This window comes from Nelusetta ayraudi, unplaced genomic scaffold, assembly GCF_046127955.1.
Source record: "Nelusetta ayraudi isolate G7.1 ecotype Tasmania unplaced genomic scaffold, CSIRO-AGI_Nayr_v1 ptg000042l, whole genome shotgun sequence".
Lineage (NCBI taxonomy): Eukaryota > Metazoa > Chordata > Actinopteri > Tetraodontiformes > Monacanthidae > Nelusetta > Nelusetta ayraudi.
In genome coordinates this window covers 9,320,316-9,333,853 of record NW_027466092.1, presented here as the reverse complement: position 1 = coordinate 9,333,853, position 13,538 = coordinate 9,320,316, and the positions used below count along the sequence as shown (strand labels likewise).

Below are 13,538 nucleotides of genomic sequence, written 5' to 3'. Positions count from 1 at the left end.
GTGTGGTGGAGGGGAAGGGGTTGAAAACCCTTGGAGCGTTTCCATCGAATGCACCCGGCGGCTAAAAATAACACATAAAAAAAAGTTGTAGCGGTGAAGACAACCCAAGTCTCCCTTTCGACCCTGATCCAGAGAAACCATGGATGTATTATAAGAACTGGAAGAACTGGCAATATGGCGGCACGCCAAATTTTTCCCAGTGGCCACTGGAGGTACTGCACCAAAAAATTCCATGGGCCCAAAAAGCTTTTTTCCCATTGACTGAAATACAAAAATGAACGTCTTTAAAACAGCCAACAGGACGGCTGTGACCTGAAATGCGATTCATAGCAAATCTTTCTATTGTAGATTTTTCAGTTCTGGTCTTTAAGTCGTTATAAAGGCCAGAAAATCAGAAAAGAGTTTATTCCCAGCGTGACATCACAAGGTTGTACGTGCTGCTGTGTTTCAGCTCGTTCTGATTGGCTACATCCTGACATGTCTGCAAGTGACATTCTCCAAAATCGTTCTGATTGGCCAAATAGATCATGTGAGTTACAGAGGCATGATGGGAAGTGACACGACTGCGCATACTCTATGGGCCCATTAATGCGGAAGTAAAAACTTTTTCGGGGCTGTGTGAGCAACTTCATTGAAATGAATGGGCCGCAATGTTGGACTCTGGGGGCTTGAGAGAACCCCTCATTCTCAGACAGAGAAACAAAAAGACCTCATTAGAAGGCAAGTGTGAGGAAAGGCCAAGTGAAAAACTTACCGAGGATCTGCACTTCGATGTGTCTTGGCTTTTCAATAAACTTCTCCACAAACAGGGCTCCGTTCCCGAAAGCCGTGAGGGCTTCAGAGTAGGCCCGCTGGTAATTCTCCTCAAGTTCCTGACAAACAGACAAGAGAAATACGAATGTGGCTTTGGTTGTTGTTGGGCAATGAATTGGCATTTTTTTTAGCCTTAATTTTTTATTTTATATCCCATTGAGCTTTCACTTCCTGTTCTATTCCATTTTTCTGCTTCCCTCTGCCGTCATTCCCATGGCGTGCACTTTCTTTCATGTTCGTACTTCAACTCAAAATGTTACAAGCCCGTGGGGAGTCGGTTCCCTCAGAACATCTCCGGGACGTGGCTGCGGGGAGGTCACACCCTGGGCCCGCTCAAGGTCAAGACTCAATCTGTGTTAGTCTGAAACGTCCTGCCAGCCCTGTCCATGCTACCCCACCGGGAAAAGACTGAGTCACCAGTCACGGCCCCGTCCTCTCCTCGCCGTGCCACAGGAGAGAGGAAGCAAGTCCATCCGCGGCTGTCATATCACATCACCATGGCAGGGCAATAAGCTGGTCCAGTGCTGATGCTGTGACAGGTATTGACTGACAAAAGGCTAAGCAGCACAATTATCCCCCAAAAATCTATGCATAGGAAACAGAAAACTTAGCCCTCTGTTTGATCTTTCTGTAGTAGGTGTTCTTTTGTGCCTTAAAGATTTTTCACTTCAGATAAGTAGGCAAATACCCGGCTAGCCATGTTGTTACTAAGCCGAGAGAGGTATCAGTGAATGGCTTAGAGGGAGTTAAATGTGGAGTTTGAAAACAGGCTGGAGGCTAATTTTGAAACACCTGGGAGAATACTGAATGAAATGATACCTTCATGTTCGCGATCCATAATCATTATCCTGAAATGAAGCTCACACGTGGCGTTGTGTTTAATTAGAAATCAAAAATAAATCAGCATTGCTGCCTAAATTTGATTAGAGCAATTCTGAACATAGATAATGGATTCAAAGTCTTCAGGGTTCTCTCATCACAACCATACTTTGAAAATAAAACCCTGATGTGCAACCTCACAGGCTTGTACATCACAAAGGTACATTTTAATTAGAGTATTATGAACGCAGCAGAGTTGTCCTGCGAGGCCGAGTATGTTTAATCTCACTGCAGTTTCTGGTAATCAGCAAAGCAGCATTTGCACACACCTTTGCAGTCTGTCTTTGTTCCCGTCCCCTGTTGTCGACAAAATAAAAACCTCTTACCTCAGTAAAAATATTTTACAAACCAGCCATATTGAAAGAGAGGTTTGACCTCACTAGTTTACGGCAAACTCCCCTCATTTTACAGAGAAAAGGCATTTTGAAAACGCAAATTTGAAAAAAATGTATCAAGTGAAAGGGACACACTGAACGGTGAAAAAGAACAACGCAATTAGACTGAATCGGTTTAGTAAAGGTGCACAGGAAGAAACACATTCCCGGCCGTAGTATTTGTAGCGGCATAAAAGACTTTTGAAAGGCTCAAAGTTAGCAGAGTTCCATTTGTTCTCCTTCCAACATCAGTTTAGTCGCTCCGTCTGCTCTGGCCGCTCGAGCTTTGATATGTGCCACTCCTTTGGAAAGCACATCACATCAAACTCAGAGCAAAAAAAATAAAAATCTGCATCGCTTATTCGTCAACATGTACAGCACAGCCTCCAATATGTTAAGCACGCCTCAACTCAATCTACTGCTATAGTCAGCATACAAATGATCCACAGGCTGCTGCTGCTGCTGCTGCCATGGTGCATTGTTTCTTGGGGTCCCAGCTGCACCAAATAAATCTCGTTACACTTTCCTCACAAAACATTAGCTGAAGACGCTGCAGCGCGAGTGACATGGCTGAGTGACCAGAAATGTCAACAGCTAATTAATGAGACTGGGGCAGGACTCCAAAAAGGTCAAACTTTCCCCAGAACCGCTGACGTGTGAGACTCGCTGATACAGTGTTCGCTACCTCTCTTGCACAGGTCACTGAGGAGCCTATAGAAACACTTGAGGCACTACTAATCAAAGGTGGCAGGTTCCTCTGGCACCAGTGTAGGTCACAACCAGCAGGGCCCTGCACCAATGTAATTATATCGGTGAAAAGGACATGAGAACTACAGCATGTTCATTGGTATGTTGCAAATAGCATGCATGCATTAAAATGAAGAGCTCAGCTCATGCTAGAGGATTCATCGTTGTGGTATTTTAACGCCATGTGGCTGTGACATTCAGGTAGCGAACACACTCAAACCACCCGTGATCATCCGCATGGCATCTTCAGTCTCAAGAGGAGGTGATGGAGGACAATTCCATATTATGGAGTGTTCATTTCCATCCTGAACGCCAGTGGAGCAGTAACGTGATTTCATGAAATAAACACATGTTTAAAAGGCCATAAAACAGCAAAAGTGCTGGGTTGGAACTTCCCTCTAAAATTGCTGCCGTGTGGTTCCTTCCACCGTTGTTTTTATTGGGGGCGCATAGCTGTACAAACACAAACAAGCCACCAGCAATGTTGTTTGCAGAACGCCTGGCTGTAAGTGCCGTCACCAACATTGGAGTGGGATCGTTGCGCTTTGTGATGTCAAAAAAAATTTGCAAAGCCAAATCTGAATGTTTTGTTTTTTTTCACTTTTTAAGAACACAGTTTGGCAAAGTTCAAGTCTGTCTTCATTCATTCTTCATTGAGAGGCTGGAGACACACACACATATTGTTGATAACTCTTGTGAAGCCAAGTTTGCATGAAGACGGGGCCTTTAAAGATGCACATTCTAGGTAGAATGGCACGCTTCATTGCAAATGATTTCATTGCTAATCCTTTATTATAACTGGAAGAGCACAGTGGAGCATTTAGCACAGGATCCTAAACACTCAAGTCAATGAATTACAGCTCCAGTTCCCCAAAATTGGGAGACACATTTTCTCGCTCCCGTGGGACTGCTCCAGGTAAAAAATGTAACATTCCTAATGTATTATTCAATCACCTACATTATTAATGGACATGATCACTTTTACAGCCTAATCAACAGACTGCCATCAGCGGCGTGAGAGAGGCGAGCACGCAGTCGCTCCTCTCCTCAGTGACGTGATTTAATGCGGCTTTTTAGGGAGACAAATTAAGGCGGTAATAGGAAAGAAAAACCCCGACTGCCACCAGCGAAGACGGATGAGCAGGCGGCGCTCCGCCGCGCAGCTGCGACTCAAACGCTGCTCTCTGCCCTCTTTTATATGGCCGTGCAACAAACAGAGAACTTGGCATTGTAAAACCTTCAGGGGGGGGGCAACATGCTGCGCTGCTGCATGGAGAGAGGAATGTGCCAGCAGGCCGTCACTAAAATGACAATTTTCTGTTCCCTGGTGTCTTTTTAAGACATTTATGTTCAAAAAAAAAAAACTTGTATAATGCGATACATAAAAGTCCAGGGGGACGTTAAACTTGTTATTTTAATGGTTTTATTTTGCCTCTGTGTGTACTGAGTGAGTGTGTGTGCATTTGTATCGGGGGAGGGGGTGGTCTGCATTTAGCTGGAATTTCTTACCAGTATCTCCCTGAGCACCACTTTAACTAAGCGAACAGATGTTGGCCGTCCATGGTTAAACGTATGAAACACAGCAGCAGCAGCAGCAGCATTCACCAAAAATGAAAGAAGCAGAAGTTTTCAATGCTTTGCTGCACATTTGCTGGTGCTGCTGCATGCATTAAATTGTTGTATATGATGCACAGGGTTGCTTTGTAAACTGAATTTTTATTGGGGGGGAAATATATATATGTATATATACACATATAAATAAAGTTCAGGCCATGGTGCGCCTTTGGAGTGACAGGTCACATATCTTTGAAAGCAATAAAACTGGGACGGGTGGAGAATAGCATGAGCATATATAAAAAATATTGCACTCGTGGCCAATACTTCTGCCCGTCAAAGTTATGTGCGGGAATTACTCTGACAGCCCATCATCGCTGTCTGCGACACAGAACCTTAAACGTAGCTGAGAGGAGGAAGACGAGGACGCTCGTGACAGACTGGTGGATGTAAATCTGCCCAGGGATGCACGACACATGGATAGTTTGAGGACACATCCAGTTAGGGACGGTGTTTCCTTTAAGGAAATGTATTTCTGGCCCGCTGTCTCTCCCACCTCCCCATCATTGGAGCCGCTGCGCAGTTATTTATTCTCCGTGCCGCAGCGGCGCAAGACGCATCACACTGGGTTCTATTAGCATCTAGATTGAGATAAATATATGGGCCGAGCTCTTGTTTTCTTAATGCCCTTTGATGATGCATGAGAGCAAGATTACAACACACACAGCCTTCCCTTTAGCTGACAGAGGCAATTTCAGGGCATGCACACAAATAAGCAGCACACAAGGGTGATGGGCTGTCTGAGACAAAAAAAAAAACACGCAAACAAAAACAAAAAGTACTTTCCAGGAGATTTTAGAATGCTTATCTCAAACAGGAAACTGTCATAAAAAACTAAATATTTACTTATTTACTTTTCCTTCTTTGATGGACCAGATCTATGGTTTTAGTGGAAGGGGTTAGAGAGCCAGTCGTGCTGGTTGACAGACTCACCTCGTACTCCCTGACGACTCTCATGCCACGGCCGCCTCCTCCATAGGCCGCCTTGAAGATGATGGGGAAGCCGTACGTTTGGGCAAACACCTGCGCCTCCCGCAGGCTGGCGATGGGGGCGTCGGTTCCCGGGACCACGGGAACGCCTAACGCACAAATTGGAGGTGTAGTGAGAGGAGACATACGGCAAGTGAAGAAAGCTTTTGATTTGAAAGACTTCTTTATCGCGCGTCACGGCGAAACTGAGCAAAGATACTGTAGTCGGGCTCTGTAAATTACATCCGAGTGCTACAAGGACAGACCTCTGCACGGGAGAAGACATTGATTTATGGCACAAAGTAAAAAGGAGCTCTGTGTTATGCCACTGTCAATGGAAAGAAATTAAGCAAGTTCAAAGGTGAAATAAAGTACTTCAAAACCGAGACACAGTGTCTCTGCACAGGGTCACGCACAGTGGAGACGATAATTGTGCATCAGACCAGGGTCAGGGTGAAATAGGAGCAGAGTTGCTACTGTGTCTGCAACTAGAAATATTTGGATTCAAAACTGAACAATCTTAATGGCAGTATTTTCAATAATTCTAACGCTGCATCTGCCAGCGCCACACAGCAGAGACTTGAAAGAAAACACATCTGCAGCATGAGTTTTGTCTGCAGCATGGGTTTTAATTGGCAGGGGTTTTTCCTGTTTCCTCCAAAGTCTACAGGTGGCCTGTACAAATGTAAAGCATCTTTCCAGCTGAGAAAAAGAACCACCTTGAAATATATATACATATATTAATACTTCAAATTATACAATTTAAAGTGTGCATCCTTAAGAGCAATCACCATTGACTCCACTAACCACACTTACTCTGTGTGCTGCAGTTTTATTTCCTTACCTGCGGAGATAGCCAGGGAGCGAGCCTCCACCTTGTCTCCCATCTTGCGGACTGTTTCCGGGGAAGGTCCCACAAACCGCACCCCTGCGTCAGCGCAGGCCTGGGCAAAGTCGGACCGCTCCGAGAGGAAACCATAGCCGGGGTGGATGGCGTCCACGTCGTTTTCCTGAACGGTGAGAGCAGTTGGTGAGCGGCGCACTCAGCGAGTGAGGAGATGAGGAGGAAGGGAGGATCCAGAATGACTTGGATGCATTTTACAATCCTTAGCTCACCTACCACTAACAGTCAAATCTGCACCTTAACATTGAATGATGAAGTTGTGGGTATAAATGAGGACTGGCCACACTGACCTCACTTCCTGGTCAAACACAAAGTCCAGGCCTCACAACAGTGTATTAGAGGGACGCACACAAGCACAGAAATTCAAGCAGCAGCTGAGTTTGATGGATAGAGCTGTCTCTGGACCAGGCTCTGCCATCTGCTCACCAGTACAGGCTGGACTATGATTATGGGCTGTCCCATGCTTAATGGAGCTACATGTTCCCCCTCAACTGGGAGTAGGGGGTATGGTGAACAAAAGCATGAAGACATCGCACACAAATGGAAAGATCGGTGGACACACACGAGTAGGAGCAACATCTTATGGTCCAACTTTCACAACAGCAGAAGACGCAGTCTGATAAAGAAAGAAAAGAAAACACACGTTTGCGCACACACACACACACACACACACACACACACACACACACACACACACACACACACACACACACACACACACACACACACACACACACACACACACACACACACACACACTTGGCATGGTGTGGCTGCTGGGCTCCCAGATAGGCAGGCAGATTTTGAAAGATGAGTTAGACAACAGAGGCTCCCAAACTTGGCAGGTCGACCACACACCCACGCAGAAAATTGCAAAAGCACACGAAACGAATCAGAAAAAATGATAATGAACGACTGGCAAAGCAGAGAGGAAGAGGAGCAAAGGGTAAAAATTGAAAAGATAGGATCTGACAAAGGGAAAAAAATAAATAAAGAAAAGAGACGAAGCTCAAAGCAAGGATTGCCCGGTTTCCATCGCAGTAAGAAGTTTATCTTGGGACAGGAAAATAATGCAGATTTGGTGTCTGTGAGCGACTGGCACTGATAAATTCTGATAGTGATTTTTAAAATGGAGAAGATGGAGAACAGAACGTTAGAGCCAAGAAGAAAAACTGTTTTCCCTGGTAATAAACTGCTGAGGTAACCTTTATGCTACCTGAAGTGAGTACAAAAAGTTCAGTGAATCAGATAAGTTTTCCATTTTAATTAAAAAAAAAAAACTCCTTCACTCAAAACTCCTCTATTAAAGTAAGCAAACTCAGTAAGACCACCAAAGAGGCCTGAAATGATTAGTTCGCTCTTCTCTCATGTACTCTACTGAACAACCTAAGTGTGGTGAGTTTCCCATTAAAATGAAATGTAAGATAATACCAGAGTTTTCCCAGGAGAACAGCCTGATTGGTTCACATTTTTCTTTCAGACACAAAAATTCAGCTGATGCAAAAATGACTGAAAAACAAGTTGGTGAGTTGGGAGCTTCACAAGCGCTGGTCTGCTTCACCACAGACACACCTGCCCTGCCGTCCTCTCCAGTCATTTCATTGGACCAAGTGAACAGACTCACAATTTTAGGCCTGGTTAACACAGATACGGTGCATTAACCGTCTTAAAGAAAGAACTCAAGGAAAAGTGGGGAAGTTTAGTTTGTCAATATGTTAGTTTGTCAACATTTGGAAAGAACACAAAAAGACATCAGAAGCCACATGAACTAAAGACGTCTTGGAGCATTTTACCTTTGCTACTTTGATGATGTCAGGAATGTGCAGGTACGCTGCGACAGGTGGCATGCCTTTTCCAATCAGGTAAGCCTCATCTGCCTTCTGCCTGAAGGGGATGAGGGCCAAAAGAATTAGTATGAGTGTGACAGATAGCGGTGCTGTGGTTAATGTTCCAGCACTTAATAGAACAGCGGGGGGAAAAAAAAAAAAAATCAGAACAAAGTGCTCTCGCCGCAAAAGTGGTGTCACTCGGACAAATTAGTAGGGGGGTTCTGTTTGTATTCTAAGCAGTTGTGATTACCTGGATGCCTGTTATGTCAATACAATTACACTTATGTCCTCGCTAAATACCAATCGCAAAACAAAGCGCTCCGGCTCAAAGCGCTGTGGACAAGAAAAATGCTCCCTGGCTTCTATTAATTGCTGTTGGCTCTAATCAGCCATTAGCATTTCACGGTCGATACGCCGCGGCGGCGGCAGCCCTGGACCAACAGCTCTCTCTGGTTAATGCCGCCGCTGACGAGCTCGGTCCCCACGCAGTGCAGTGACGGCTAGCTACCTGTGCATCTGTCCAGTGTCCTGCTCCGAGTAGACGGCCACGGTTCGAATCCCCAGCTCGGTGCAGGCTCTGAACACCCGGATAGCGATCTCACCTGGTGGGGGGGGGGGCAGCGAATGAGAAAATCCATTATTTTCTTTCATTGGTCTTGCAGAAAAAAAAATCCTCTTAACTGGGCATCAAATTTTTCATATTTAAACAATTCCTCACAGTTTAAAGCCTTGCTTGATATCAATATTAGGGGGTCCTTCTCTATAATTCATAACCGCATACTCCACACCATCTCGCGAAGTCCCTGCAGCTTAAGTCATATTACAGCACGGAACGATTTCTCAGGCTAAACCTTAAACTTACAAAGAAAGACAAATTTATCCGGCACATTTTATTACACTTGATGAAACGGCTAATAAATAGTCAATTCTTTCTGCCTGGAGCTGAACTCTGCAATTTAACACAGAATTATTTCAGGGCTGAATCATTGCTTTCCATCAAGTCACATTTCGATATGATAGATAGACAGATAGATAGACAGATAGACAGATGATAGACAGATGATAGACAGATGATAGATAGATAGATAGATAGATAGACAGACAGATCTGGAAAAATCTGTTTTCAAATAATTTCAATTTATCACATTTTGTTGTATCATTGCTGTAAGATACAAGGTGCAATAAAGACAACCAAATGACAGAATGAGAAGGACAAGTCAACCACTCAAGGAGAAAAGCCTCAGTGAAGAGAGCAGTTGCATTAGAAGCATTAGGACACCAAATAAACAGTGTCTGGCCAGTTTTACACACACACACTAATAAGCAGAGAGAGGACAAGAGAAGCTGGGAGTAGGAGAAGAGAGTTAATGAAGTAAAGAAGAGATTGTAGAGGTCTGAAAGTAGGGGAAAAAAAGAAGAAGAAGTTGTCGTGAGGAGAATCAGAAGTGACAGGCAGTGCGGAGGACAAGGACGGCAGGAGAGTAGTTGCAGGGAGTGGAGGGAGGAAGAGGAAGAGGAAGAGGAAGATTTGAGCAAAGGCAAAGGGAGCACCAGCAAATGGAGATGCGTCTGATGGAGTGGAATACGACTCGATATGAACACATGCACACACACATGCACACACTCACACTCACACACACGGTCCGCTACACTCGGGTGCAGCCGAATAGGATGCTGATATTTCCCCCTCGACGATGCGAGGAGAGGTTCACGGCGAGCCACGCCGAGTCTGAATGTGTGGCACAGACCCAAATCCATTTGAATTAAACTGATGAATTAAGGAGCTAAATAGAGAGGTAAACATGCATGCATATGCGCACTGCAGATTTATGTGTAGCCGCAGGCCTCTAAACTTTCTCTGCCGGCAGGACGCGGCCGGAATTTCAATGGCGCTGGAAGAGACATCGCCCGACAAATCATTCGCAAACGCTGGAGTGAAAATCTGCGCGTTTTTAAATGTGTGCACGGCCAGCGACGCAATTAGAGGCTCTAAAAAGCAATGGGAACAAAAAGCCCAAATATATGTTAGTCAAACAATAACCATGACATGACATTTCATTTTCATAATGCTGCACAAAGGGCTTTTCTGGGCATTAACGGTAGCCTGCCGCACGTCTGGCTTTTTATGATGCATGTTACAGCCAGACCGCTGAATACTTGGCCTTTTGAACATGCCGGCCATAGCTGTAATTATATTTCCATTCAGCTCTCAACCCTTTAATGTCGCCCCGCACTAAATGTGATTTCTAGCAGCTTAGGAAATATAAATACATTTGCCTAATAGAGGGCCCAATTTGTGTCTTGGACAAACAAACACAACACAAAGCATCTCTCCAGAGGAGGCCTGCACGCTGATAGCTTTTTCGCTGGCTTCATCAGTAATGGAACGCATCTGTGTGAAGCAGCGTTTCGAAAGTGATCTCCCACGTATGAGGTTATAGTTTTTACAGTGATGCGGTTATTTAACTCAGCGTGGTTGAGAAATCAGCGGCTGAATCTGGCAAACGTGGCTGCCAGAAACACACGGTGCGCGTTTAAATATTAGCGACCGTCAAGTTAAATTTAATGTTAGCCATAAAATATTAACGCCTTCTCTTCTTTTGCTCCGTGAATTAAAATGTCACTGTTATTTTTTTTTTTCCCACCCCTGAATTATGGATTCCACGGCTCCAAACTGTATCTAAAGTTCAGCTGCCGTCTCAACTTCTTGCTGCTGTCGAGTGAGACTGGTGAATCAGCGCGGCTGGCCAGCGAATGGGCCTCTTACCTCGATTAGCCACCATTACTTTCTTGATGGGCCGGTACACAGTCTGAGGTGTGGAGTGGGCGAAGCGGGAGAGAACGCACGCCCTCCTCACAGCCAGCAGGCCGATGCCGCTTCGGACCGTGATGTACTTCAACATCCTAGGAGACAGAGGGGAAAAAAAGATTACATCCAGAGTGGACACAGTGAGTCAGCAGGTCAGGGCTGATGCAGAGGGGAACGGAAAAACATTTTTACATTAGCAAAAATAACTGATGCAAAAAGGGGGTTGTAATGATATTGCTTGATGTGGGGTGTTTCTGCAGAACATTTTGGTGAATAAATCAAAATATGCTCTTTTTATGCTGGTTTTAACGAATCTTCACGCTCTCTGCTCAACTAAAATATTTACACAACAAAACAGTGCACAGTGTAAAAAATGTGTACAAACGATCGAAACTCAGGTTATTTTCGAGGCAGTAAACACTTCAAAGAGGGAGGAGCAAGCCCGACAGCCAATCAGCAGCTGCATAGGTGTGTCTAATTCAGGGCAGATAGGAGTCAGGTGTGCTGTGCTGGTGGCATCACTGTTTACATCTCAAACATGTGACGCCATAAAGACAGGAAATCTCATAGGGGAGATGTACAAACTGCTTGTGTTAGACTTGCTAATGTTAGTCCAACAAATGTAAATTGGTGTTTTTCCCAACAGATGAAGACCAACATGAATTTAAATGAAATGCTGAAGTTTAGGTTTTGAGGCTTTCTGGGTTGTATCTGCAAAACTGTGAGCATCTCATGTTTGACAGTAAGTCGATTCCAAAAAGAAAATATTTTGCTGTTGTAATTCTAAAATAACTTCCAAAGAAGCCAAGTAGCCACCACACTACCAAGTACAGGACCCAAGCTCACCCACCACCTAGTGTGAATGGCACAGCAACATGAGGTTTACCTGCACACAGTCCTGTAAACTATCGAAACAAAAAATACCTTCTGCAAGATGTTGAGTGTTGTAACTACTGAGGGAAGAGTGAAGGGAGTGGTCTGGTTTGGCCTGACAGTGACAGACTGCAGAGTGAAGGGAGCTTCTTCTTCTGGTCAGGAAGCAAGGCTACAAACCACCTACAGTCCTTTGCTGCCACACTGTGGTCGTACTGCATCACAGCAGTCCATTCAACAACAGCAATGAACTTTGCACAAGGAACATAAACTAAAATTATTGCTCACTTCTCATTTGTTATGTGACATTTTAGGGCCAAAAATGCAGTTCTAAAGGTTGTTACTTGAATACACTATCGTCTAAAATTCTAAGATGTGCTGTTATTGCATAGGAAATCAGCCAGTGTGAGTGAGTAATATAATAAATATGTGAGCCTCGATCAACTTTACTTCCAACTTAACTTTACACTTTTGTTTTATATTTGTTTTTAATTTATCTTTTAATTAATTTATTTTATTTTACTATTATTATTATTTTATTTGTTTTTCATTTTTGGGCCAGAGGCAATTCAAATGACACTAAAACATCTATTTCAATGGAAATAAGCATATTGTCTATTCAGGAGACCCACTACGGTTCAGGCACAAGAGCTTCACTTCCAGTGTGGCACACATCACCAAAAGGCAATGAGGCAAAATCAAGGATAAAAATGTGGAATGCAAGGAATGTCAAGTAGCAGCCAACATTCAAGGGAGAGAACATCTCACAAGAAGATTTGTTTGTCGTCTCCCAAGTGACATTCTGTTGGTCCTCAGCTATTCTGTCCCTGGTGAATTCCTCAGATAAAGTAGGAACAGACGTGGTGTGGACTCTGGAAAAACCGGAGGTATTTTAGATCATTATTTGAGTGAGAAAAATAAGGAAAATGTGCAATAGAGAAATGTCTATATACAATGTGTACACATCATACAATTCATATTGCGTCAGAATAAAGTCAGGTCACTGATGTTTAATTGACCCAACTCCGTTTGAGAGAACACACAAAATATCTGCAAGACAGAAGGGGAGAAATCTACCATGGACATGTTTCGGATTAAAAAAAAAAAAAAAAAAAAAAAGTGTGCTAATTAAAAAATCATGTTTTCATGGCCAAAGGTTTACACAGCCATCATTCTACAATATTCAGCGCACTGCAGCACAGGATTACTTCTGTAGGACAGCATAGGTATGATGGATGGATGAATGAATGAATGAATGAATGAATGAATGAGTGAGTGAATGAATGAATGATAATGCACTCTGGTCATCTTTGGTTGCATGATTGCAAGCTTGGGATCAGGTTTCTTTATACTTCTCATGTCTGTGTGTCACAGCATTACAATCAAGACTAATTATAAAGAAATTCACATTTGAATTGATATGCATATGGAGTAGTTGTAAAATTATTACCTATTTTGCTAATATTCTTTGGGGGGGATTTCTTCCTTTCTGGTGAGTTCATCAATCGGACAGAAACGCACATAATTGTCAACTAACATAGTGAGATTCATTTTGCACATAAGGGATCTTTAAAGTACCCCTTGTTGTCTTCACTGTGTTGTTAAACATGACTTTGTTTTCATTATTTTCAAAAACAAAGAGAATCAACAAGAATTCTGATATTTCAGAATCACCTCCCAGTCTTATGCAGTCCGTTATGGTTGGAACCCCCCCCCCCCATAGGTTC

At 43.7% G+C, this 13,538-nt stretch overlaps 1 protein-coding gene across 1 annotated transcript in view; it reads right to left on the bottom strand.

Moving 5' to 3' along the window:
• Window positions 1-13,538, bottom strand: part of pcxb (pyruvate carboxylase b) — a 265,842-nt gene that overhangs the window by 244,601 nt on the left and 7,703 nt on the right. Inside the window, exons 2-7 of the mRNA XM_076034155.1 lie at window positions 10,897-11,033; window positions 8,638-8,731; window positions 8,094-8,184; window positions 6,241-6,406; window positions 5,361-5,506; window positions 755-872 (exon numbers count right to left, since the gene is read on the bottom strand). Coding sequence (XP_075890270.1) covers window positions 755-872; window positions 5,361-5,506; window positions 6,241-6,406; window positions 8,094-8,184; window positions 8,638-8,731; window positions 10,897-11,033 — 752 coding nt within the window. The remainder of the gene's footprint in view (window positions 1-754; window positions 873-5,360; window positions 5,507-6,240; window positions 6,407-8,093; window positions 8,185-8,637; window positions 8,732-10,896; window positions 11,034-13,538) is intronic.